At 49.2% G+C, this 26,618-nt stretch overlaps 1 protein-coding gene across 2 annotated transcripts in view; it reads right to left on the minus strand.

Moving 5' to 3' along the window:
* Positions 1-26,618, minus strand: part of LOC127015265 (phosphofurin acidic cluster sorting protein 1-like) — a 68,212-nt gene that overhangs the window by 9,160 nt on the left and 32,434 nt on the right. For both annotated transcript variants that reach the window (XM_050895084.1, XM_050895083.1), the window contains exons 2-9: positions 12,372-12,459; positions 5,164-5,253; positions 4,652-4,777; positions 4,299-4,461; positions 4,051-4,142; positions 2,934-3,014; positions 2,088-2,147; positions 1,292-1,443 (exon numbers count right to left, since the gene is read on the minus strand). In XM_050895084.1, the coding sequence (XP_050751041.1) occupies positions 1,292-1,443; positions 2,088-2,147; positions 2,934-3,014; positions 4,051-4,142; positions 4,299-4,461; positions 4,652-4,777; positions 5,164-5,253; positions 12,372-12,459 (852 nt within the window). The remainder of the gene's footprint in view (positions 1-1,291; positions 1,444-2,087; positions 2,148-2,933; positions 3,015-4,050; positions 4,143-4,298; positions 4,462-4,651; positions 4,778-5,163; positions 5,254-12,371; positions 12,460-26,618) is intronic.

Genomic DNA, 26,618 nt, shown 5'->3' on the forward strand with positions numbered 1-26,618 from the left:
AGTAGGCTGTCCTACCAGAGACAGCAGCAAACACTCAAGGAAGACTGTAACAGCAGGTACAAGCACAAACCAGCACTTACTCTAGGATGCTCTCCCAGTGACAATGTTTGCAAGTGGGCACTTGCAGAACCAGGGCGGGGTCTTATACTTAAATACTCTCAATAGACTTTTCTTACAGTTTACACAGTTTTACATAGTTTACATACATAAACCATTATCTGACCAAAAAAGACCTTCCTTTTTCTCCCACAGCACCTTTGTTTCCTTTGATGAGAGACCATGTGAAACTCCTTTTGGAGTCCAAGCAGACCACCTAAGCAGCTCCCCCTTGACCATGCGCCCGCTGTCTCCTTCACAACGACGTGTGGGTTTGTGGAAAACATGACTTCTGTCATGTTCCTTTTTCTTCACCAGTGCCCCATGGGTTCCTGAATCCAGCAGATTTAATTTCAAACAGTTTGCCTGTGGCAGACCAAGTCTGCTACCCCTGCTAAGTACCTTCAGCAGGGATTCCAACTAATCCAAATTATATTTAAATACCGAACTATAGAAACAATAATGACAAGTAAGCTTCGCTTGGCTAGAAGAGACCCAGTGCACTGTGAGGCAGCCAAGTAGAAAGACAATAAGAGGCAACTTTCACACAAAAGGACAACATGGAAACAGAACAGCCATGAGCAGAGAGGCCAGGTGAACGCAAATCACGTGGGAGAAAAACCTGGTTTCACTGCATGGTCAACTGGAGACCTCTGTGCCAAGTCAGCAGTGCTTGGCAGAGCAAGTCAAGCCTCCGGGTTCCTGGGGAACGCGGTGAGGGACATCGCTGATGGTTGCTAGTCACATGTCTCCACAGAGGGCAGGAACGCAGCATGCAGATCTCACAGGGACACAAGGACTGGCCCAAGCAGTCACAAAGTGCTCAAAAGACAGGCATGCTTCAGTGTGGAGAGCCCTGAGAAGGCCAGGACTGTCAGCAGACAGATATGAGCATTGGGAACAGCAGGGGCTTAGATCAAGTAGGTATTCTTCCAGAAGATCAGTAAGTGTCAGATGCTGGGTTGACAGGAAATTAAATGAGACTAAATGTGAAGGAAGCCAGTTTTAATGGGCAGTTTTGAGTTTATTAAACAGGATATGCAAGTAAGGAGCTCAGTGGTGCCAATAGAAGATGGCGATGGGAGTGGAGACAAGACAATGCCTGCATTAGCCCAAGCAACAGAAAAGTGTCAGAGGGCATTTCTCCAGGTCCCATAGACTGTGCTGTCGGCCTGTGACTCTGTGCAACTCTTACCTCAGAGTGGGCTTGGGTGTGCTGTGCACACTCTCATTGTCCTCAATCTCCGGGCCGCTGTCACTGTTGTTGCACTCTTCCAGGCTGTCATAGAGCAAGCCCAGGTCTTCCTCCACCTCCTGGGTCTGGTCTACAGGGTCAGAGTCCAGGACCTGTGGGACCAAGCCCAGAGGGCAATGAAGACATATGGAGTCACCTACATCCCAGGCCAGGCACGTACAAGCTCCCTCCCAGCCACAAGGCACACCACGGCACTGTTCCCACCTCAGGGAGCCAAATCCAGGCTGTGGAAGAAGCAAGTGACACTGTCATTGGGCCAAAGGAGGATGCCATGAGCATGACATCTGAAGGAGTCTCAGACACTCATCATACTTACTGGGAGTTAAGACACCTGGGAGGACCTGCACTGGCTGTGCTGCACACTCAGTGCAGGCTCCCAGCCAAGGCCAGCTACCCCAAGGCTGATGTTAGCCTGCTCTCAGTTGTGAACAGGATTGCCTCTGCAAGGCCAGCTCCTGGGGCAGAGCCAGTGTATGACAGCAACCTTCTTCCCCTGACCCCTCTCCCCAACAGGAAGGTGTTTTTTATTTGAGCATGGGGCTCAGAGCTGCCTTCTTAAGGCAGAAGGCTTTGGAAAAGCCAAGGCCCAGTCTGTGCCATATCTCACACCACCTTTGGTAACACCCCTGAGCACCTGCAGCTCATGCCTTGTGCTCCCAGTGAGGGGAATCAGCACTCTGACACCTACACATCTGCAGGAGACAGTGCCAAGTGGGACAGCCTTCCCGCTTCTTACCTCCTCCGTCACTTTAAACCTCTTCAGCAAAGCCACAAATTTCTGCTTGAAGTTTGGTTGCTAAAACAAAACAAGGGAAGAAAAAAGATCAGCAGAATTATCAAACCACATTCCAAGATGACTAACGTACAGGCCACGGTTGCTCTCTTTAACATGCCGTCGGCTCCTTTCCAGGTCCACAGGCCCAAGGTCAGTTATGATCTCCCTTGCTCTTTAAATTTGCTGTAGGATTTGGACTAAATCTGGACTCTGCAAGAAGCCGCTGTATCTGGGCATGAGGGAGGGTGCAAGGACTCAGACTCTTTCTGCTACAGGCTGGAATAGCACTTTCTCTCCATTTAAATCCCCCTTCTCCCCAGACCATCTGGTTGAGGAATGCTGCCTTCAAGCAAGAAAAGATGGGGAACAAACTCAGGAAGAAGGTGCCCAGGGACCTGCAGGGCTGAAGCAGATGGGGATGAGGAGATGCTTGGAGAGCAGGGGGCTGGCAGGGCAGCTCCCCGCTTCTGCTGACAGGCAGAGGAGCTGCTAATGGTGCACCCTTCCTTGTGCCAACCTTCCCCTTCCTCATGGAGGGAAGCATGCAAGTCAAAACTGTGTTGCACACTGATTATCACTGATATGAAGCCAGGCTAAACACAATACAGACCGTTAGCTGGGGTACAGCTCTGAGCAGCAAGCTAACTCATTAATGGCAAGAGGTTTGCCCCTTCTCAGAGCCAAGGGGTCTCTCCCCTGCTCTGCATGAGAGCCAGCATCCCCCCCAAACCAGCCTCACTCCCTGCAGGGAGGGGAGGAAGTGAATCCCTTCCATCCCTTTGATCACATTGTAAATGCTGATGTTACTCTCGTCATTGATGTGGTTCGGATCATTTTCCTCCTAGTCTTCTTGGTTTTCCTCAAGTCATCCTCTTCGTCAAACAGATCCTGCAGGCAAAAGGTCACAGCACATCAGAGCAACTCGGAGTGCGGGAGGCAGCATCTCCTAGAAGTTCCCTTGCCCCATGCTTGCCCCCCATTTTGAAAAACCTTTGTCCACTGCTCCCAGAGTCTTGCTTCTCACTTCTCCCACCTCTCTCTATGCAGCTCCTTCTCCCTCCTTAGCACTGTCCCCCAACAGACCTTCTTCCCCAGCACCTTTGCCTCCAGGCCCCTCCAGAGTGACATGTACCAGCAAGATTCAGAGGAGAGACAGCAGCTTTCTGCAACAGTCCTTGTTACAACCTAAAACTCTTCTCTCTGCACTCACCAGGCTCCCTGTGACCCATGTGTTGTTCTCCTGCTCTCCCCTCTCCAGGGTTAGCTCAAAGGGTGCAGCACCTGAGCTCACAAAAAGTGTTCTCCCAGGGATCAGCCTCAAAAATACACACAGCTCCCAGGGACATGGGGCCCTGATGTGTTAACCCAGTACGATGGGACAGGCAATGTGGAGGACTCTGAACAGGGATTTGTCCCTGTGCTTGATCAGCATGCTACAGGTGTTTTTTGGCCTCGAGCGTAGGCACCACAACAAAAGGACAGCAAACAGCAGGGGCATAGCTCATCACAGGGCTGGGACGGGTCTGCCATCTCTGACCATTTTCAGACCCAGACTGTACTTCTTCCTAAAATCTCTGTTCTTTCTCAGAGAGAGTGAAGCCTCTGGCCTGTTATCACAGGGAGATGGGAGAGAATCGCGGTGCAAGATGGAGGGGGCTCAGCAGGGGTTTTATGCTGCAGACCAGACAGCTCCAAGGATAGACGGGTGAGACCTATGGCTCTCCAAAGTCCCTTGCCCCACCATGGACTTGACAGCAGCCACAGTTCTTCCTGCTGTCAGGTATTGTGGCTCTCTGCCCTCTGAAACCATGACAAATGTTTACAAGGGAGATGAGAGGGCTCAGGGTGATCAAGACCCTCAACCCCTGACTCTTGCCCCAGAAATGGGACCAGGACATAAGCCGCCTTGCCAGGCCTCCCTTACCTGACCCTGCACAGCATCATCACTGGCTTCCTGCTCTGAGGAGAAGCTGTCATCCTCTTCTTCAGAGTAGTTATCAATATCTGGGGAGCGATCTGAAAGCAGACAGTGCAGATGCCACAGTAAGCATGACACCTGTCATGGCTCCAGTGAAATGATTGATATTGCTGGCAGGTGCTTGGGGACGCACTCCGTTACGCATGTCCTGTCCTAAACGCTTGCCTTCAGGTCTGTGATGAGTGCTAACGCACCTGAAGCTTTGATTTTAGGACCTGAGGGGACACTTCCATCCTCATGGTCAATGGGCTGACTGGACAAAGAGTAGATGCTGATTTCAGCCACTCGGATGTTCACATCCTTCATGTTGCTGTGGAGGCCCAGAAGCTGCCCGCCATCCGTTGGGTGCTGCATCACCTAGGCAGACAGACAAGCCCCCTGCCAGGGTGACACAATGGCAGCTGGCAGCCCACCCCCTCTGTCTTATAGCTAGCCAACAACCCAGAGCACTCACAGCACCGAGTGCCTGCCAGCTGGCCCAGCTCCCTTCCCAGCGCTGGCACAGGGAGGCCATGCGGAGCTCCCCTCTGTTCCCAGCACCCTGTACCTCCGCCATGTTAATGATGCCCACTGCAAGGGTCTTGTAGCCCAGGATTGTGCGGTTCTTGTATCTCTTCCTCCGCTGCAGCATGATCTGTAGTTTGTTGCCATCTCTCTTAAGGAAGTGTGGGTACTGGGGAAGGGAAGCACAGGGAAGATGGCAGCAGGAGGGCAGGGCTCAGCGTGACACACAGGTAGAAAACTCTTCCTCAGTGCTGATGTACAGTAGGATCTGACCTGCTGAGCTTTGAGGTGCCCCTCAAAGGCCACCTGCACTCCGCATCATCCTCCAAATCCCCATGCCCAGCAAAACAAGCCCCAGAGCAACAGAGCAGCTCCAGGACCAGCGCCAGGCCAGCAGCAGGAATCCGTGCTGTTATGATCTGAGCATGGGCAACCACAGGAGGCCCCTCCTCAGAGGCTGCCCCCTTCACACTGAGCCCCCAAAGCTGTGCTTGCCAAGAAATGCCAGGTGAGGGGAGCACCAGGTAGCCCAGGGGACCAGGCAACACAAGGTACCTGCAGTGAGAAGGTCAGCTCCAGCTCGGTCTCCATCAGGCCGCCAGGTGGGAGGACGTATTCATTTGATCTCAGGACTCGCTTTGAACCCTACAACAAGATTGGCAGATGCACACAGCTAAGCTGGAGCGTCTTGGCCACAGACTCCACTGCACCACACACACAAGTCAATTGTGTTCACAGTCCACAGGGAAAGAGCCAGTGCCTTGACTCTGTTCTGTTCCACCTTGCAGAGCCACCTTACACACACCAATCAACACTTTGCAAAAGCCTGCAGTTTCTCCTGAGCTGCCAAAGGCCCCTTCTCCTTGCCCACCTACCAGGGAGCACTTGCTCTTTCCAAGCCTGCTCTGCTTAATCTGGCTCCTTGCACCTGCAGCCCACTGGATGCTGTGGAGAGGGACACGGCTAGAGCCAGCAGGAACCGTGCATACAGCACCAGCAGGAGAAGTAAAGGGTCCCAACACACTGCCTAGCCAGGAAAGGGACAGGTACTGGAGCACATCTCTGTCCCCCAGCAGACAGACCCAGTGCAGACCCCTGCCCAAGCACAGCTGGCAGGATGGCTCTGCTGGGACCAAGGCAGGATGTCCCAGGGGAACAGGGGTCCCCGCGCTTGCCCAGCCTGTGTCTCAGAAAACTCCTCCTAGTCTTTTCCTCCGGCAACCGTCCTTATCTTTCCACATATACAAATGGTTTTTTGCCCCAGGAGGGCAGGAAGAGAGGCACTCCACTCCACTTTCCTTTACTTCTGTCCTATTTTTACTATCTCTACAGCTTGACTGCTGACAGAGACACTGAATGACTTGGGGGATGAAAAATGCTGTCTGCATGCACCAGGCTCTCTTGGTCACAGGGTGGCACAACTCACAGACCCCCCAAAAGGCCCATGCCCACTGGCTGTGTCCCTGCAGGGCTATGGGATCAGCTCCAAGTATAAAATAGCCGATGGTGGTTCCTCACTCTCTCCTGCCTCCCTGTGAATGGGCCAGCAAGCTGAGACATTGATTTAGGGAGGCAACAGGATAGGCGAGTACAGCTGTTCTTGCAAATCAGTTATCATTGCTTTTGTAAGCACTCCTTAATTTAAACTGTGGGCTAGTGAGCAGATGGGTCAAAGCTAACCAAATAGGCACAGCAGTTCAAAGGAACCGGGTCCCACCTCATATATGTTGCCCCTTCCCAGGACCTCATTGCATCCCCACGTCCTTCCCAGCTTGACCCTGACAGATGCTGTGGCCAGCAGGATCCTAAGCTGGCTGTGGCCAGAGACCCTTCAGCAACTTAGACAAATCCTAGATTTGGGTAAGGTTAGGTGAGGTTAGAGCCTTGATGAGGTTAGAGTCCCCAGGTCTTCATCTCCACTGCAAATGGAACAGCAGCCCTGGAAGTCATGACAGGAGCATGCAGGTGGCACCGTAAAGGAGACCACAGCTACATCCTCTCTGCAATCAAAAAGAATGGCAATGAGCACAGGCGTGTTTCAGCACCCAGCGAGCACCGAGGAAGCTTGCTGATGGGAACTTCAGCAGGGTCCAGCAAGCCTGGGTGGTGCTGATATAAGGCCTTTCTTGCACCTCTGTTGCTGGTGTTACCCATGCTAGCAAGGAAAAAAAACCAAACAACCTATAGGGGAGGCAAGAAAGGCCTCCACATTTTGCAGTGATGCAGCGTTACAGTTCTCACTGATACCTGAGCAAAGACAAGCTCTAGCGAAACCCTCCTTGGTTTTCAAGAGGCCCAGTCTGAGCTGTCTGCAACACTGTTCCCAGTGACTGTGTCAGGAGTGAGGCTTTCCTGTGAAACGTCTTCCTAAAATTGAAGAGAGGAGGTGGAGCTCATCCCCTTCACCATCTGTGAGCTTTCCTGGCCAAGAATGCACTGACTCTTCCTTCCTGAACTCTTCCTTAATAAGAGATGATAGGTGGTCACTATGACAGTGACCATTTACTTTGGCACATTTATCATTTGCTGTTTGTTGCAGAGAGATTATCCACCAAAGATTCGTTCTTTCATCAAAACACACATACTGCTGCAATTATTCTTCTTGAAGATGCTATTTCTGGGGACAGAGTCACAGCAAAGGAAAGGTGAGGACAGCCTGGGTGGCGCATCCAGTGAGTTTCATAAACATTGCCGTCCTGTGTGTTACTGTCATTTACCACTATGGAAGTTACACACCCAGCTCCAATCCTAGGCTCTGGCCCTCAGTGAAACGCCGGTGCACATCCACATGACATTGCAAGGACTGGGACAAAGGCTGGTTCATTATCACAATGCAAGCAGAAGGGAGGAGCAGCGGAGCTCAGAGAGCCCTAAAGAGCAGCACTTTTTAGTGTTGCCAAGGCCAGTTCTTTATGGGTGCAATGACCTGGCAGGCTGCACCCTGGCTGAGCTCAAGCCCAAGCCCTAGGAGATACCTGGCCTGTGGGGTCACATGAAGGGAGAGAGATCATAATGTCTAAGCTCAGTCCGAGGACCAGCTCCCAGGGCACCATGGAGCATAGCACTTGGGACATGGGGTAGAAAAAGGGCTAGACATTGTACTGCATATACGTGAGGTACAGTCCTCTCAGCAAGGTAAAGCCACTACCTAAAGCTCAAGTTCAGCCTGCAAGGTTTCATGAAAGGGATGGCACTCACTTATCCAGTAGGAAACACTGATCACCTTCAGGAGCAAACCACGACCCAGCAGAAACTAGCATTGCTCCAATTAAACAGATTAGAAACTAGCACCTGGGGGCTACTACCTGCCTATCAGCAACAGGGAGGTAAGAACAATTTGGGATTTCTAGTAAGGTTGACACAAACCTCATGAGGTTCAATAAAGGCAAAAGCAAAGTCCTTCCCTAGGACATCCCATGACTTTGCTGCCTGGGGAGAATTCCAGGCAGCAGGACAGGCTCTGCAGAAAGGGACGGGGGGATCTTGGGGGACGTCAAGGTACCTCTACATTGGCAGCATGCCCTGTTGCAGCAATGACACCAATCTCAGCCTCAGCAAATGTGCAGACAGAGAAAAGGGATTCCTCCCCTCACTCATCACTGGTGACACCACAACTGGATTCCAGAGCCAGTTTGGGCTCCCCAGTACAAGACAGACATTGACAGACTGGAGCAAGTCCAGCAGAAGACATCAGGATGGTCAGGGGCTGGAGCACAGGACATACAAGGAGAGGCCAAGTGAGCTGGGTTTGTTCAGATGGAAAAAGAGAGGGTGAAGGGGTACTTTACTGCTGCCTACAGACATTTCGCAGGAGGGTGCAGAGAAGAGAGAAGTGAACTCCTCTCAGATGTGCACAGGGACAGAGTGAGAGGCAATGCGGATGAGCTGGAACACAGGAAATTACCAGTAGATGTTGGGATTTTTTTTTTCCTCTGTGAATGCAGTCAAACATTGGAACAGGACACAGAAAGACTGAAGATTCCCCATCTCTTGAGAAATTCAAACCTCAACTGGACATGGCCTTAAGCACCTGATGTAGCTCAGCCGTTCTGCAATTCAAGTAATGTCAGGCAAGACCAATTTCTCAGCAGAACAGTTGAGTATCACCATCAATACTACAGGAAAACTTAATATCAGACTGTTACAGTGAAGATCATGACAAAGACTGTCAAGGAAGTGAAAAGCAATAGGAAGAGGTTGTGGTCACAGATCTTCACTACCTAATAGACTGAAAACATACAGGAGCTTTCACTACCATACACAGGCACATGATGCCCAGGTCTGGTTTGCAAGGTTCAATCCCCAATTTCATGTATAAATCTGTCCTGATGGGTCTTGTTTAAAACACAGGGTTGAGGCTAGAAGAGCATACCAAACCTGGAAAAGGAGAGAGAACTAACATAGTATGGGAGACCAGGCCAAGGCAGACAGCAAAGCACTACCCAGAATTCAAGGTAAAGGTGCATTTTGGGAGAGAATAGTCCATTAAATATCATCAGCAAATTCAGTTATTTAGGGGGTAGCTAGGATTGCTCAGGCAGGAGTGGAAAATCCTACAAGTGGCTGCAAAAAGATTAGAAACAAAGCATGAGTGAGGTGTAGACAGAAAACTGCATGTACCTTCCATGCATAGCAAGAAAAGGCAAAAAATCCAAGTTCCTGCAGGGAGCAGGGCTGGGGCAGCAGGCAGAGGCAAACGAGCTTCTCAGCCTGGCCTATTTTGTAGCACACATTCTGGTCCACTATGTAGGGGCTGCCAGCATCATCCCTCTACAGCAGCACCACGGGTTGAACCTGAGTCACCAGCCACATCCTGCAAGCAGCTGTAGGAGGATCTGCATCCCTCCCACAGCACCTGTCACAGGAGCTGAAGGTTCTGGGAGTGCTGGGGCTTGTTTCTTCTTTCTTTGTTTCCTCTATTCATGGCTCAAGACTCAGTGTTTCTGAATTATAGTAAGTCTCTCTGCCGAGAGGGAGCACCACATTTCCCTTCCCACCATAATCAGTTAAGACGCCAAGACAGATATCTGCACCTTTATGGAGCTGAGCCAGGCACATGTGAATTTCTTAATGCCATGCTGAACAATACACAGAAAGCAACGCTCTATGACATCTCCAGTCTGTTAAAACAAATAACGAGGGATAAAGATTTAAAAAACACTCAAGTGATATGAGAGTAAGTCCCCTTTTTCACAGTAGTTCAGACTTTATCTCACTGAAAGCCACTGAACATTAAATATTCAAATCACCTCTGGAAATGGGTATGTTCTGTAGACAGAGAAAGCTCCCTTAGTCCTTTGACAGCTGCCTTTTCAGATGAAGGAGCAGATAACAGCACATGCCACACTTGGAAACTGTCTTTTAAGACCAGAAGGGCATGATCACTGTGAGGAGATCAGATATTCTAGAAAGGCTTACACTATCCTTTGGGTCGTGTACATTCATTGAGCAGACTGTCTCCAGTGCTGGGGCTGTTGTCTTGGTGCCAGCCCCACTCAGGCAGGGTCAGAGCTTTGTTTCCATGCAATCTGCCTTTCAGAGCAGCAACTTTGTGACAGGCAACTTCCTTAACCCAACAGAGCTACTACTGAAATGAGAGAAAATATAGCTCCCCTTTCCACTAGTCCCCAGCTGCCCCCTTGGGAACTTGCAGGTCCTCCACAAATTACATGCATCAGCTGTTTCCATCCAAAAGATGGAGATGGCAATGCTTGCTGGGCAGCCTTCGAACAGCTTCTTGCTAGCGTGACTCATCTGTTACCTAGGAGAGGAGCAGGAGGGATGGATCCATTTGAGGCCATTCTGTAGGCAGGCTGCGCTGAAGCTGCCTACAGCTTCCATCTGCCTTCCAGGATGGCTCAGCAGTCCCTGACCCTGCCAAGGCAGCTGGTCAGGCAAGTGAAAGCAGCCTGGGGAGGCACACAAATCCACCCCACTCCCACAATGAGTGTCGAGCCACAGGGTAATGCGGGCAGAAGTATTCTCCTCCAGTTTCCTTCAGCTTTGCAGGGAGCCCACACCATCATGCAGCCATGGGTATGTGGCCATGCAGCGAGGAGGTGAGCATGTTTAAATTAAGACCCTGAATGCAGCCTCTGTTCCCTGGCAGGGAAAGGAGCCCTACAGTGAAGAGCCCCTGTGGCCTCAAACAGTCACTGCTGAGGCCTGTTAATTTCTTTTGCCAACAGGGTGCAGGCTGTCCCTGTGGCAGGGACCGGGGCGATCTGTTTGAAAGAGCTGGAGTCCCACTGTGCAGCCTCTTCCACAGTCTCACATTTGCAGTGCATGAGAGAGGGGCAGCTGAGGACATACATGCTCAGCACATGGCAGCCCCAGCATAAGGGGGGCTGCATGGTAGACCAAGGTTCCCCAGTCCAGAGAAACAGAGACAGCTTGGGCCGACAGTGCAGGAAATAAAAGGAGTGAGGGACCAGCCTAGCCCTCCCAGCCACGTGGGACCCACAGCTCCCAGCTGGCTCCCAGCCCCCCAGTCCTGTGCCGCTGGCACCTGTGGCCTAGCCTTGAATGCTCCTGCATTTCCAGGGTCCAGGCAGCTCTCTCCTGCCCAGGTTGTTCCCTTGCTAAAGCCTGCACCAAAGGGGCACAGGTCTTGGGGGTCTCAGGGCTGAAAGCCCAGTGCTTTCGGCTCTCCTGAATGGCACCATACACACAGTGATGGAAAGGCCAGCAAAGTGGGACACTGACCAACAGTGTGTGGACCACAGCATCCTCCTGCTGTACTCACTCCAGGCCCTGGGTTTCACACATTTCGCTTTCAGTTCCATCTGTGCAAGTGAATCAGGTCTGCCATGAAGGCAAACCCCAGCTCCCAGAGCTCCACTAATACTGCAGCTTCCAGCACTAATCCAGGATTTAGATCCTAATGTGTGCAGCACAAAGAGCTCTGTGGGAGCACAAAGCTGCTGAGCTCCCGCCCCACGGTGCTTTCAATGGGATCAGCAGCTTTTCTGCTAGCTGACAAGAACGAAGGAAGGACACCAGCATCCCAGCTGGGTTAGGGGAGCTGTGGCAAGGACAGCATACTCAAGAGGCATCTTGCTTCCATGTTGTCCTTTGGCAGGTGGAAAGGATGTGCCTGCACCCACAGGGACCCATCTTTTCACCACCAGCTGCAGAGAGGGAGACGGGAGGATTGCACATACCAGGATGGAGGCAAATTCCCTCTCTCCTTGGTGACAAAGATCCTCTCCCCTCCCCTCTGCCTGGTTCAGAGTAGAGGCACCAGGCCTAGTGGGGATGCACAGAGAAAGGGAGGGGACAGCAGAGGCAGCAGTGAGATCACACAGGGTGCAAATGTCAGCAGAAGTCATGCACAGAGCTGCTGATCCCTTGCACTCTTCCCTTCCCACCCCAGGAACGAGATTCAGATGGAGGGCGCTGCCAGAAACCACCCAGCACCGAGTCTGTCTAAAGGGTCGGGAACAGTGGGGTAGGGGATGCCAAACTCTGAACAGCAGCTTGAGAGGAGGGCCTTGGCTGAGGCAGGCAGGGAAGCAAGACGCACTCTGTCCCAGTGCAGAGGCCTAACCAAATTCATCCCTGACACAAACCAGCACCAGGCAGCTTGCTGCTGTCCCTGGGGCATCATTCCCATCTGCCTGAGAGCCAAAATCTCCCCAAGGGTACTAACCAAGACAGAAGCAAGAGGTTGGCACAAGGCAAGGGACATGCAGACCAGCACTTCACAGAGGGCACAAGGATGGGCTTGCTGCCATCAGGCAGCAGCAAGGAGATGAGCCTACCTGAATCTTCACAGCGATAAGCACAGAGCTCAGCTCTTTGTCCAGCTCTTTCAGCACCGTGAGTTTCTTCAGGCGCAGACTGCAGAGCCTGTAAGACAGAGAGAATGGGACACATTCAGGCACCACCATCCCTGGGGCCCTGCCACATGGTACCCGGTGCTCAGAAGGCAGCCTAGATGCTTGGCCCAGCCACAGGCACAAGCTTGGCCGAGGAACACTGGCAATCATGCGTCACCGAGACAGCCCATTGGGGAAAAAAGGAAAGAAGGAAAATTAACAGAGCTAAAGCAGGCTTAAGGGATTAGCATGCGACAGGAAGTCCAACAGCAGGCCATGTGGTAAAGAGATCCCTTCCCAAGTAGGGCTGTTGCCAGCTCTGCTTAAATCTACCTTGGCCACAGTGCTGTTTATTTATAAACCAAAGCACTTAAATCCACTCTTATCCTGGACTTAGTTAAGGCAAATGTTCCCATGCAGACATCACAACTCAGCTTTTCTCTTGCACAGTACCACACAGAGCTGACTTGGGAAGCTGGGAGGCAGCAGCCCTGCAGGAAGCCTCATAGAGCAGAGCCACCCTGACAACCTCAAATCCTGGGGACTCAGCATGGTAAGTGGCACTTCCAGGAAAAACCCACAAAGGAGCCTGAGGCTGAGCGAGAAGAGCTACTTTTGCTGCTTGAAGAATTAGTAAGTGCCTGTGAGACAGCCAGCCACCCCGACCTCCTGCCTAGGAGCCTGCAGCAGGACTCCCATGGAGACTACTTGAGAGGAACTATGTGTCAGGGAGCACAGGCCAGACATGTTTTTACCAGCTACACTGGCACTCTCATGTTTTGCAAGCTAGCCTCTGTGCTCCACGCTCAATGTCTGCATTGCTGCAGCCAGTGGTACCCAGGACTTTTGTGGATACCAGTGTGCTGTACCTGAGATTTAGGCCAGCCTCCCTGGAGAACAGATGGGCTAGTACCAAATATCTTTCTGTCTGACACACTGTGCTCTCTGAGGGCCAAACCTATTCCCCCCTGCTTTTTTTTTTTTTTTTTTAAGAAGGAAAAAAACCTTGCTCTTGCTATGCTAACATACAGCAACAGTATAGAACAGCCCAGAGGTGGAATGACACTGGAAAGGGAAGGACAGACAGCCATACTACAGGACAGGTTTAGGACTTAGCAAGTACACACCTCCTACCAGGTCCCTGCCCTCCCTGCTAAAATTATTTTAGCTTGTGCAGAAGGTTTGCTGGACTGTGACTGCAACCCTGCTGCTCTGTCCTTTGTGTTTGGATAGCAGGGCATGGTGGAGACCAGAAGTCAGGAAGCTGGGAGTGCAGGCAAGCTCTGCCCACCTCTTTGCCAGATGGCCTGGATTCCTTCACCCAAAGCCCAGGGCTACAGCCCCCTAAGCCCTTGTACCCTGCGCACCCCAGCACTGCAGTCGGTGATCCCAACTCTGTCTACCCTCTGAGCCTCTGCTTGTAGGAAGGGAGAAATCTTATCATCTAGGGCAGGCTTCTTGGTCCCCAGAAACACTTAGGCAAGGTTAGGAGTGAGCTGTAGGGAGCGTGGCCAAAGACAAGGAGGCCACCTCTAGGGCAGGGAGGGCAGGACTGAGTGTTAGCCAGAAAGATGGGGTACAGCAACTACACCAGATGTACTAAGGAAAAGCTTGCAAAGAGGCTAAGCTTAGCTAACACCATCACTAACCAGTGCTAACTTTGACTGTCCCTAGTCCCTAGCCAAGCCACAGAGAGGAATGAGGCTTGAATGTGTAAGACAAGGACAGAACATCTACTCAAATTTTCCATACAGCACTGATCTAGTTGTGATAGTTACCTGCATGGAAAAGTTATCCCCAAAAGATTAAAACTTCCATAAGGATATCCAGTCTTAATTTGAGGATATTGAAAGATTATAATTCTACCTGGCAGTTGTTCTTGCTGTAAAAACATGCTCCTTATCCAAACTAATCCACTCATTAGCTCTTTATGCTCCCCTCTGAGGCACTCAGGAGTCCTGTTTGTACCTGGTATTTTTCCTCAGGGAAGAGTACATGCATACTGATCAGCTCTGCCCACTTGGGCAGCTCTTTTATCTCCGATAAGGCACTTTAAAGCTTCTTTCTTCTCGTCCTACCCTTCTCCAGTTTTCAAGATGTCTTTTACACAGTGGGAGACCCTGTATTCTGCCCCTGGTCCTCCCATACCACAAGCAGGAAGGTGGTTAACCCCTTCCACCATCTGCTCTTCTGCCCCTGCAGCACTCAAAGATGTCACTAGCTCAGGTATAGGTTGTACCCTGCAACTCCAATCCCTTCTCAAAACAGTGCTTTCTAAAATACCACTACCCTTCCCACAGGGATTAGCATGCATGTTCTAGAGTCTAAATGTACTTATTTGCAGCACAAGAGCACATAATTTTTAAAGGGTGCTCCCTAGCACCTTGGCTGTCCCTGATGACCCTCTTTTGATCTGTTACTTAACCAATCCCTGCATCATCCAGATTTGTGTCACCGCTAGGTGTTTAGTGCCAGTACTGGACAGCAGTGGGTCTCACACTCATCCCTGACCCCTGATCACACAGTGATCAGAACGGTATGCCTCTCTGAACACATCAGCCAAATCCCATGGCAACTACCCCATGGTCTTGCCCAGAACTGATCACTGCGTGATCCTCCCAAGTCACTGAACTTTTTGGTAGATAAGTTATAAATCTGGATCTACTTGCTCATATAATTAAACAGAATAAGTAGCAACTGCTCTTGAGCTGTGGAACTACTGCAAGGACTTCCTCTATATTGAGATGTAGTGAGCATGACTGTGTAACACTCTGATAACAACAGTGACTGACAGCAACAAGGAAAATAAGCTCCAACAGGACAGTCTGACTGCCTCCTGGAACTCCAGTACTCCTACACTCCACTGCTGGTCATTTACTGGTGAGAGGTACTCACCATTTCCTGGTATTGTCTTCAAAAAAATGCTGCCTTCTTTCCATCACTAACTGGGATGGTCAGTCAGCCAAAAATCCCCTTTCCTGATCATGGCTTTTTAAACATGCAACAAAATAAAGCAGCTCCTACTTTTCACTCATTCCGCTCTACCTCCTTATTCAACCTGATACCAAGCAGGAGCACGCACCCCACCACCACTGCTGGCTGTATGTACACATACACACATTCACACACCCATCACTGTCACCACCCCCAGCTGAGATGATGGTAACAAAAAGGAGCACACGCACATACATGTATCCTGACAGCACCATCCCTGGCTAAGGAGCATGTGCATGTGTGCACCAACACACATGCACACAGACACACACTCTCACTCACCTTAGCTAAGCAAGCACTGACTTTCAAAGTTGGGATTCTGAACACTGCAAGCAATTACATCAAAATAAGATGGGGGGAGAGGAGGGGGGACATGACGGATGTGGAATAGAGAAAGGAGCAAACCCAGGAACTCACTGAGGTAACTGTCTGATAGCATTAAAACCTCAAAAGTGACATTTTCTAGAGTATGCAATTTTCTAGAGTATGTTCTTAGACATTGAAGTCATACTTTGAAAACACCCCAAAGCATTTTCTAGGCAAATTCTAGGCGCATTTTTTCCTTTTTTTTTTTTCCCGCTCCAGGTTGCAGCTTCCCAGCTGTTTCCTTCCTCTCTAGTTAAATGACAAATTTGGAGGTTTTGCTCTGAAGTCTGATGAAACACTTAAAACACTGTCACCAGCCTGGCCTGTGAGTTCATCTTGAAAAGCAAAGCTTCTGTAACACATGCATTTTGTGAAATTCAGTGCCAGCAGCAAAGCACTGGCTCCAACTGTTGTTTGCAAATTCATCCAACCTTCTGTCCCAACAAGTGACTACTGCTCACAGATGACACACACAGTGGCTAGTTTTACTGTTGCATTTCAAGGCCAATGTTTCAGTGAATGCCACACATCTCTAAAGCCCCTGATGCCAGGGGAATACAAACCAGAGGTACAGTTCCTAAGGCTGGTAGAGAGGGAAGGAAAACAGGATGAAAATACATCTGTGCATAGTACAGGAGGAGCAGGTTAGAGCCTGTGCTTTGCCCGTAAGCCTGAGAGCAACTAGTAAGGAGAGGAAAACAATTTTGATCTACCTATGGCCTCAGCAAAAAGATTTGGGGGTACACCGTACACAGTGGGGGAGCAGCAACTTTAGAAGCAACCTGCAAAATTGGAGCTGCACAACTACCCAAAACTTATCCACAAACTGGCAAAGGTGCCTGGCAGAGAAGCAGCTTGAGCTCTGTGTAAACAAGGAACCTCAGACATCTCTTTTTGCACAGGACACAGGCATTGAGGAGGCAGAGGTGCCAAGGAGCACTTCTACTAGGATCACGCATGGAAGGTGAAGGCTAGAGTGTAAAGTGAGGCAGCAACAAGGGCTCTTTGAATGGTACATCTGGCTACTAACGGGATATAAAACCTTAATAGAAGGTCTCACACTCCTTTTGAGCAGACATGGTACATTTTTTCTGCTGGCACCCTGGGCTGTTCCGTGCTTGACCACTGGTGAGTAGCAGCTCATTATCTGGGTAGGATTATTTTCCTGAACACTTGCACTGATTTCTTCAAGTGGCAGCAGCCAGGCTCCCTGGGTTTTGCCTGTAGCTCCCATGCCACTTACAAACACCTTTCCCAGCACTGGCCCTCCACGCATCCTTGTCAACACTACCACGCTTATTAGATGCACAGTCGTGGGCTAAGCCTTCAATAGCAGCAGTTTAGCAGCTCCTCAATATTTTTCCTGACTTTGACAGCTCGGGTTTGCCTTTCAAGGTGATATCCATCTCTGAGACTGGGCTTCTGGAGAGATGCCAGATGTTCAGTGGGGCTCACAAGGTACGGGACACTCCTGCACCCCTGCTCAATTGCTGCGCAGCACCTGTTTCCTGCAAAGCTTCCCACTAGAGGGCAGAAGGCAACCAGCCAGGACCAGACACCCTGGGCGATGGGGATGCCCTGCAGCTCGCCCTGCAGACTGGCTAGTCTCTTAGAGCAGTTTGTAAAAGCAGCTTTACCCCCTCTGATTAGAGGGGTGTCAAGTCCTACAGCTCACCTCTCATAGTGGCCAAAGCAGGTGCCAAGGGAAGAGCACACAAACGGGGTGTGAGCAGTGAGATACAGTCCAGAATGCGCTCTAAGCCACAGCTTTCTGAAGTCAAGGTACTCCCTGAGCCGTGATATGCATGCACGAGACACCACTGATGAACGCAGAGGGGAGGAGAGACCTACTCCACTTTCAGAAATGAAGTCCCTGTTGCCAGCAAACAGGAGCGATGAACTGGGACAGCAGCAGGTACTTCATCAGGCTCTGCAGCTCAGGCATCAGGGCGGGTAGGTGTGCCAATTACATGCTTTAAGATGAACTGGGATGAAAGCCGACATCACCCTGCTTTGATAGCCTCCCCAAGGCAAAGTGTGACAGAGCACTCAAGGCTTGCTAGCACACTCTTGCCTCTCTGCCCTCCAGCAACTGCAACTGCTACAGCCTGGGAAGGGCAAGTAAAGCAAGCTGCACTGAAGTGGTGTAACAGTAGGATGCAAGGGCCAAAGGCCATGACAGCACCCTCCTGGGGTCCCCAAGGAAAGAGCTAGGGCCAGGGCCACCAAATACTTTCTGTGTATCAGGTCCCCCAGCTGAGCTACGCAAGGTGGTGTGCAGCACAACAGCCCTGGTGCCAACCAGCAATCCTCTCCTTGCCATGAGAGGCATTTTGGCTCCCCAGCATCCTAGCTGACAGCAGCTTGCTACCAATAGCACACATCTGCCCTGCTGCTAGATCCAGAGCAGACTTCTGTTACTGCAGATTGCAGTAGGTTTGACTCATCCCAATTCCCAAGTGACCTTCCCAAAGGAAATCCCAAAGTATGAGGGACAGGAAGACAAAACTCCCCAGGTTGCTGCATCCCTTGATTTTCTGTAAAGCATTTCACAGCTTATGGCTCTGCCTGTCTTAGGAAATGCAGCCTGTTTTCCCATGTGACTATTCCTGGTCCCCTCCATCATCCCACCTCCTTTCAAGTGCCTCTAGACAGACCAAACCCAAGGGCAAAGCTCAGACATTCTGGAGGACCAGCTGACACTCTTCTTCCTTTTGTCTCTCAGGGTTATAACAGCAAAAGAATGTAAAGCCTGTACTGACAAGACGTTCCTTCTCCCCACAGCAGCAAGTTGGCCGCACTATGCGGGAGGAGTGCAGAGGGCAAAGGCATGCTGGAAACGCCAAAGAATGCCAGTGTTGGCAGGGTATACATTACCAAGAGCAAGATGGCATCCTCGGTCAGGACAAATGGGAGGCAAAGGGAAGAAAAGTGTCCTGCAAGTAGATATGTCCACCTTTCCTTGTCTTCATGGCTGGCTGCTCGCATCTTCCCAGAGTCCTCCTCACAGCCTTGTGTCCTGGTTAGTACAGGCCCCCTGGGATGGCCATTCAAGGCAGACTGCAACCTCTTTTCAAAGAGGCCAGTGCAGGCCCTGCCAGTGCAGCACACTGAATGGGACCTCAGCACCACTGTATTGAATTGGAGCACCTCATTTTTTCATTTTTCCTATCCTCACAGGAGAGAAAGCCCACCCCAAAAGCCCCCGCTGTTCTCATCTGACTGGGCAGTCCATTCTTAACTGCATTAAACATCATCATCTCACTGTGTAAGTACATTTATCAGGCATGCCCTGTTCCCATCAGCCCTTGGAAGAGTGCCTAACTTTTTAACCTCTGCGCAAATGATCTCAGAAAGCTCTGGTTTGGTCAGCGACTTGCCCTTGAGCTTGCTGCACCCAGCTGCTCTATTAAATACACTCAGAAGCGGCTTTCCCACTGCAGGCACCATAGACGGGTCTGCCCAGGAGCTCTGACTGCCACCCAGAGGCCTCCTGGACACAGCCTGCTCTCCCATCACAAGCTCTTAGCACTCCTCTGTGTTCAGATATATATTTCATAGTATTGCAATACCACCAAGACAGCACAGCCACTCACAACAGATGCACGGGAAAGAGCAGGTCACACCCCAAAGAGACACAACAGTTAGGACAACGCATAGCAGACATACCAGGCTGGGTCAAATGCACCTACAAGATAAGGAGGCTCAGAGAAGGGACAAGAACATCAACAGACCATGTGCATGTCTCAGCCAGCAGCAGTAGCTACTAGTGATCACCAGCAACAGCTATCAGAGCTGCTTGCTACCTGTGTGAAAGCAGCCAGGTGTGAGGGAGGATCAAGCACAGCCACGTAATGGATTCACTGATGTCTGGAAGACATAAGATTCACTCAGCATTACAGAAGAGATCTGCTGGATTTATCTAGGAGAATATAAATATCTTTCTGAATACCTAACACGATGTGCAAAATCATTCTCTTCCCCAGGGCTTTCAAAACTGGTATCTGATAGCTGTAGCCAAACTGCAGCCAAAACTGTTCTGGGACCAGCCACTATGTTTACTTCAGAGGGTTTAACAGGTTATGCTTTTGAGACATCCTTGTTAAAAGAGATCAGCCAAGATGCCTTACTGAGCGTACACCAGCCCTAAACACAGGGAGTCACGCAAGGAGAGGCAGAGACCAGCAGCAGTGCTGTGCTTAGGGTGCATAGTACTTTTCTTTCCAAAAAGCTACGTCTACTACAGGCTTTCAGCTGCTTTTGTGCTGCCAAAATGTTAACATGCAGACAGTGCACGTGGAAGAAGATCTGAACGGCAAGGAGCTGCAGCTTACCTGGTGCTACAGAGCAGCTTTCCTTTTAGCATAGTGTCCCGGTTTCGGCTGGGATAGAGTTAATTTTCTTCCTAGTAGCTGGTACAGTGCTGTGTTTTGGATTTAGTAGGAGAATAATGTTGATAACACACTGATGTTTTTAGTTGTTGCTAAGTAGTGTTTATACTAAGTCAAGGATTTTTCAGCTTCTCATGCCCAGCCAGCAAGAAGGCTGGAGGGGCACAAGAAGCTGGGAGGGGACACAGCCAGAACAGCTGACCCAAACTGGCTAAAGGAATTATTCCATACTGTACGACATCATGCCTAGTATATAAACTGGGGGGAGTTGGCCAGGAGGGGTGAATCACTGCTCAGGAACTAACAGGGCATCGGTCGGCGAGTGGTGAGCAATTGCAGTGTGCATCAATTGTTTTGTATATTTTAATTCTTTTAGTATTATTATTCTCATTTTATTATTATCATTATCATTATTTTTCTTCCTTTCTGTCCTACTAAACTGTCTTTATCTCAACCCACGAGTTTATTTTTTTTCGATTCTCTTCCCCATCCCATGACTTATCTCAGCAGTGTCAGTTACTCACAGGCTGACAGGGCCCTGGGGGCTCCAGCAAGCAGCACACAGACTAAGCAGATGACACTCCATGCACCTGCAGCTGCTCACTTCCAGCCACTGTCCCAGTGGAACAGGACATTCTTTCCAAGGATCACTGTGCCCATCCAGCATCTCAGCAAGCTGCAAGCAGAGCCAGGAGCTATCATGACAGACGTTTCATCTAGCAAAAGGGTCCGTGAATAACTTGGTGTGCCTCCTCACCGCATCCTGTATTATAGACACACCGGGCACATGCAGCCATCCAAAGACAACCTGGCTAAGACAATTTGAATTCATAACACACATGAAAATTCAACACCCTACCAACCACTTATTCTCTTTAAAGCACATTTTTGTAGTCCTCACCGGAGCACCAGAGTGCCTATCAGAGAACTCAGGAAATGGAGGGACAGGTGGTTTATCATACAATCCTTTCCACCAACTCGTGGGAATCTGTGGCTGAAGTGAAGGATTTCCCGCACAATAGGTGCACACAAACCCACCTGGTGCAACAGAGGCGGTCCTTTATGCCCATTATCTGGGCATGTGTTGGCCAAGTCAAACCTGTACGTTCAGATGCAGTGTCCTTGCTTTCTTTCTAAGTACTCTGAATTTTATACAGGACGTTGTTAAACATTTCTGAAATGAGTTGTCCCCAGCTCTTCTACACGGCCTGTTAGAAAAACATATGCCAGTGCACATACCTTGGGACTGGCCCACAGGCAGATCTGCACCAGCCAAATGAAGCAGAAGAGACAAAAATGTGGCTTTTTTGGTTCACTGATCAAACCATAAAAGAAGCCGATAAAAGAAAGAAAAGCTAGTTCAAGCCCAGAATAATACTGAAAAGTTTTGAAAACAGCCATGAGGGGACACCTCCGAATCTGACTCTATCTAACATGGAGGAAGTGGTTAAGAAGGGCAGACAATAAAGCTGCAAGTGACTGTGAAATTCTAGCCAGTTACAATTTTTAAGAGAAGGACAGAAGTCAAGGGACAACAACATCAGGGGAGCAAACTTAACTAAAGGCCCAGGATCTGGACATACCAATAGGGTACCACTCAAAGGAAAAACCTAGTTCAGAAATATCTGGCACTTCCTTAACAGGAATGCTGTGAAGGCATCAGACAACCCATCCTAATGCCCGAACAGAGGGGCAGCACAGCAGCCTGGCTAGATTGCACTGTCTTCAGTTCCAAGGGCAAAGCAGCAAGCATCTAAAAGATTAAACCAAGTCAAATTACCAAGGGCATGAACAGCAATACGCAGAAACAAGAACAAAACACAAGCCCAGAGAAGCCAAGGCCCCCAAAGCATTCATCAGCTTGTTAGTAGCATGTTATATTCACTGGTACTCAGTTTGCAGCTATAAATAGGCTGCCAGTTCAAAGGAGAGGTGAATCCCTTCCTTGGGATAATCACATACGGAGAAGAGGCAGAGGAAGCTGTTCCACCGGGAAGGCTGAAGAGCACTGCTACCCAGGTACAAAAGCACAGGGTCTTTTGTTAGCGCGACTCCTTGGGTGCAATCGCTCTACTCTTCCCTCATGTAAGATACAAAAGATCGATCAGACATTCTACATCAGAGCATCACTATTGCTCCTTATCGTAAGTGGCAGGTGGCAGGATCAGCCCAGATGTTGTGGAGGGGATGGAGGCACAGAGGCTGAGGTGAGAGGAGACACAGGTCCACAATACCTGGACACCAGGTATCTATCCAGAATCCTGGAAGCTACACAGACCATCTGACATGCTCAGAGCACCTAGCCTCACAAACACAAACCATATCTCCAGCAGTGGCAGGGCCAGGGATACCCAGCCGAACAGCAGTAGTCCTGCCTGCTGCTGGGCAGGAGATGCTCAGAGCTGCTCTCTGGACCAACCTGACACAGGAGAAGCAGTTCCACCACTGTCACTGCAGATATAGCATGCTTCCTCGCAATGCCTGCACTAGAGCAGCAGCCCAGCATCTCCAGGATTCCCATATTCAGCCCAGTGTGTCCTACAGTAGATAAAAAAGCTAGACCCCATCAGCTCCCCACCAACAAGCACTCATAGCCAACACAGCAGGCCCCAGAGCCATGTCACAATACAGGGAAGTCCCACCCAATCTTAAGTGAACCTCTCATCCACTGCAACCCTGGCAACACTGTCTGGAAGAATCATTTTGCAGTATCACTGGGCCTGGCTCCAGTACCAAGTACACTGACACATTGAGGGAACAGGAGTACAGTTTGGTCCTGTCCACAGAAGCAAATACCACCAAGGTCCTCTGATGTCACCTACACCTAAAGATGCTTGTTTGAAGGGAATAACCATTTGTCATGAGCAATTCCACACAGAACAATGTGGGTTTTTACAGATCTGGAGTGCAGCCAACTCTGCTTTGTACAAGGGGGAAAGACAGCCCAGGAACTGAAGTAGCAACAGGGAGAATTAAAATAGGTTTGTACCCTGAAAGAAGGAAGAAGGTCTGGAGGTCTCCCTTTCAAGGCATCAGCCATTGGTGGAGGAGGCTTTTGCTTTAGAAAGGCTAAAGAGCATCGCTACGCAACCAGAGAAGAAATCACTGCAGTGCTTTTGAGTGGAAAGGCAGAGGCGCTTACTGAAGTCCACAATCAACTACGGCACTGCTTTCTAAAACTTCTCTGTCAACACCCACATGACGCTGAACAGTGTGATTTCAAACTGCCACAGTAGGTTCAGCTGCACCCATTGCACACTATCCACAACCAGATTCTACCTGATGAATGGTATATGCCAAGCCTGCACTAGTTTAGGTTTTTTAACATGCACTAAAATTGCACTGGCAAATTTAAATACAACTTTACAAGAATAATCCCTGCTTAAAATTAGCATGTAATTAGAGGAGCATGTACAGGTCAGTTAAAATTGGACCCCACTGAAGTTATTCCTGCCCTCATCAAGAATATATACAACTCTGTTATCCTTCACATTGCAACAGCCAAAGCATGTGCAGCACAGGGCCAAGGCATGTCTTAGCTGTGGGACCAAATTTACCTGCTTAGAAGGAACTAACTCTCCAGCACTGTCACAAGGCACAAGCTGATCTGATCATACCCTAGTCAAAACTGAATACTCTGCATGTAGAAATCAGCCTTGTTCAGCACAGGGTTTTTGTGAGCTTTTTCTGAAACTTGTTTTGTTTCATCTGCACACAATCATACCTAATTATCCCACATACCCCAAGTGATCCAACTCACATTCTGTGTCAAAGGGGCTTCTAGGCAGCATCCATCCATGGTCTGTGTCATCAGAGGAGATAAAAGGTGACAGCAAGGACAGGATGGGAAAAAACAAACAGTACAATCAAAGGAAGGAAGAAGGTTCACATCAGAAGAAGAGGCAAGAGCATCTTGCAAGAGCAGGACCACTGTAGGCAAAAACTGCCATTTCTGAGGAAGCCAAGAATGAACGGAAGTCAGATAGAAAGTCCTGCGAGCACAGCACCTGCCCTTGAAAATCACCTTCCCAGGACCTGCAGTTTACAGGGCACAGTCCTCCAGGCCAGGATTTTTACAACTGGACCTTGCTAATAAAGTACACAGTCCTGTCCAGACCCCAGGCCAGATTCATCAGTCACAGATGCACAACTAAGACTTTTCAGGTGGGTGTGCTTTCTGGGGACCACACAACAGTGGCTGTTCATCTGGGCTGAGAACCTCCATCCTTCAGTAACCCTGGGTCTCCCTTTAGATTTCATTACACTTGAGCCTCAGTGCAGCAAGAATGTTTGCAAAAAGCTCTTCTATTTAATCTCCTCTGTAACGGCCTTCCTCCAAAGCAGATGTGCAGATAAAAGCCAAGCCAGCATGTCTTAGAGCACACTCAAAAGTTGAGATATTCTCTTCAAATCTTTTAGAAAAGAGAAATACACCTAAAAAGTACATTGAAATTTTAACAATCATCCTAGCTAGTAAAAACTATTTTCTGTGAAGTTAAAAAAAGTTTTGCAGTAAAATGCTTCATAGCTTTAAAGAACTCAAAGTGAGCACAGGGAACTCAGCAGACTGACATCTGGAACCAGAGTTAGCTGAGTGCTAGCCCCAGCCTTGACAGCTGTTTCCTGCCCTGGATACATGGAGACAATACCTCTGCAAACAGAAATGAAACACTTTGGTTCATTGGCAAGTTGCGGAGTTGAGAAACCCAACTGGAAGCTTGAAAAAGCAGAAAGCCGATTTTCCTCTTTGAACCTCCAAGTAAAAGGGGAGAGTGTATACGATAAGATCTGATAGCTCCAGACTCTTGGGGGGCATTGAACAGAATCCATTGGTTTCTGACTACTCAGGAATAATAATCCTCCATCCAATTAACTGGGCTTTTCTATACAAAACATGTTTAGATGAATGTTCTTATAATCCGGTACATCTAAAGTAGTTTTAGTGAGCTAATTTTAAGGGACTGACCTTGGAGATTTTAACTGAACTTTCATTTCCATACAAAAGCAGATTAATTATTTGTGAATTTTCAATCTAGTAAACATGAAGTGAGTCACTCTTTCACTTTTAAAAAAGGAAGCTAGAAATTAATACACTGCATAACCCTCTAATTTTTATAGGACTCCAGGAAGAAAGACCACAGAGAGTTCGCATGTGCTTGGGTACACTTTACCGTGGTGATCATCCTGAGCCCATGCTGCTGTCAACAGGTATGCTATAGGTAAGTGGTAAAGGACTTCCCAGAGACAGGTTACTGACTTCAATCTGCTTCTGTGAGAAGGTACATAAAGCTTTTTTCATATAGCTGAGATGCTCCAGAATGTAAGAAGGCAGAAGCAAGGCTGCAGCAGAGCCCTGGGGAGTCTGCTAGCAGTAGCAGCAGCATTACTATTAGCATTTGGTACTCCAGCTCTGACCTATTTTGAAGAAAGGAAGTTTATGTTGTCTAACAGCCTTGCATGTTTCTCTTCTCTCCACCAAAAGGGACAAGGCATCCAACTATTGTCCAAGCCTCTGAGGACTCCTATTAGAAGCATACAAACCTTGAACTCTGTCAAAGAGGCTTGATGTCCACTGCATTTGTGCTGCCAGAAGTCACAGATGAGTGCATGTTGCCAAAAGTAATTAACATGAGGATGCATTGATCTTGTTGTGCCTAAACAAGATTCTCTTTGTTGGCCCAATATTTTTAGGATAAGTCCTAGTGAGTTTTCTGAAGCAAACCTCTCTCCCTGGGACACGTCTTTATGATACGAACTCGTGAGGTACTTCCATCTTGAAATTTATGCCTCCAGCTGAGTCTGGCATTTTAAGACACTCACATTTGATGCTTTTGATCCAGATTTGGACTTCAGTCCCAAAGCATCAGCAGAGCAGCAGACTGAGGTTGTCTTCTTGGCACATATTACTCCCACATTCAAAGACTAGTTACTGGGCTAAGAATTGGCAGCATGAGAAACTCTTGTTCATGTCACCCAAAATCAATTCTATACACAGAGAATGGCATAAAGCCATCAATGTTCATGAAAACCTGACCTGCCTCACTAACATAAACCAAACTGGCTTTTCCTGTTTTGGAAGCAGATCAGCACCTGCTGGAAGCAGCAACATCGAATAAATTTCTTTCACATTTGAGGCAGCCAGAAAACTCAGCACCCACTTGGCTACCAGCTATGCACATTTGCAAAGAGGAACAGGTAAGTTAGACCTACCTAAATGCTGATTGCCCTCAGCAATGCAAGGACAGGTCTACCTACTACAGAAGAAGCTGCTGTTGTTCACAAGGTTTCTCCTCTGTCCAGCCTTATGCACACACTTGTCTGTTATAAGTACAGTCATTCTTAAAAGGAAAGCATTTTTGTTCTACTGCACTGTGGTCAAACAGGAGCCCTGGGTACAGTACAAGCTTATAGCAGGACACACTGCTGCCCTCCAGAACTT

The sequence above is a fragment of the Gymnogyps californianus genome, chromosome 3 (genome assembly GCF_018139145.2).
Source record: "Gymnogyps californianus isolate 813 chromosome 3, ASM1813914v2, whole genome shotgun sequence".
Classification (NCBI taxonomy): Eukaryota; Metazoa; Chordata; class Aves; order Accipitriformes; family Cathartidae; genus Gymnogyps; species Gymnogyps californianus.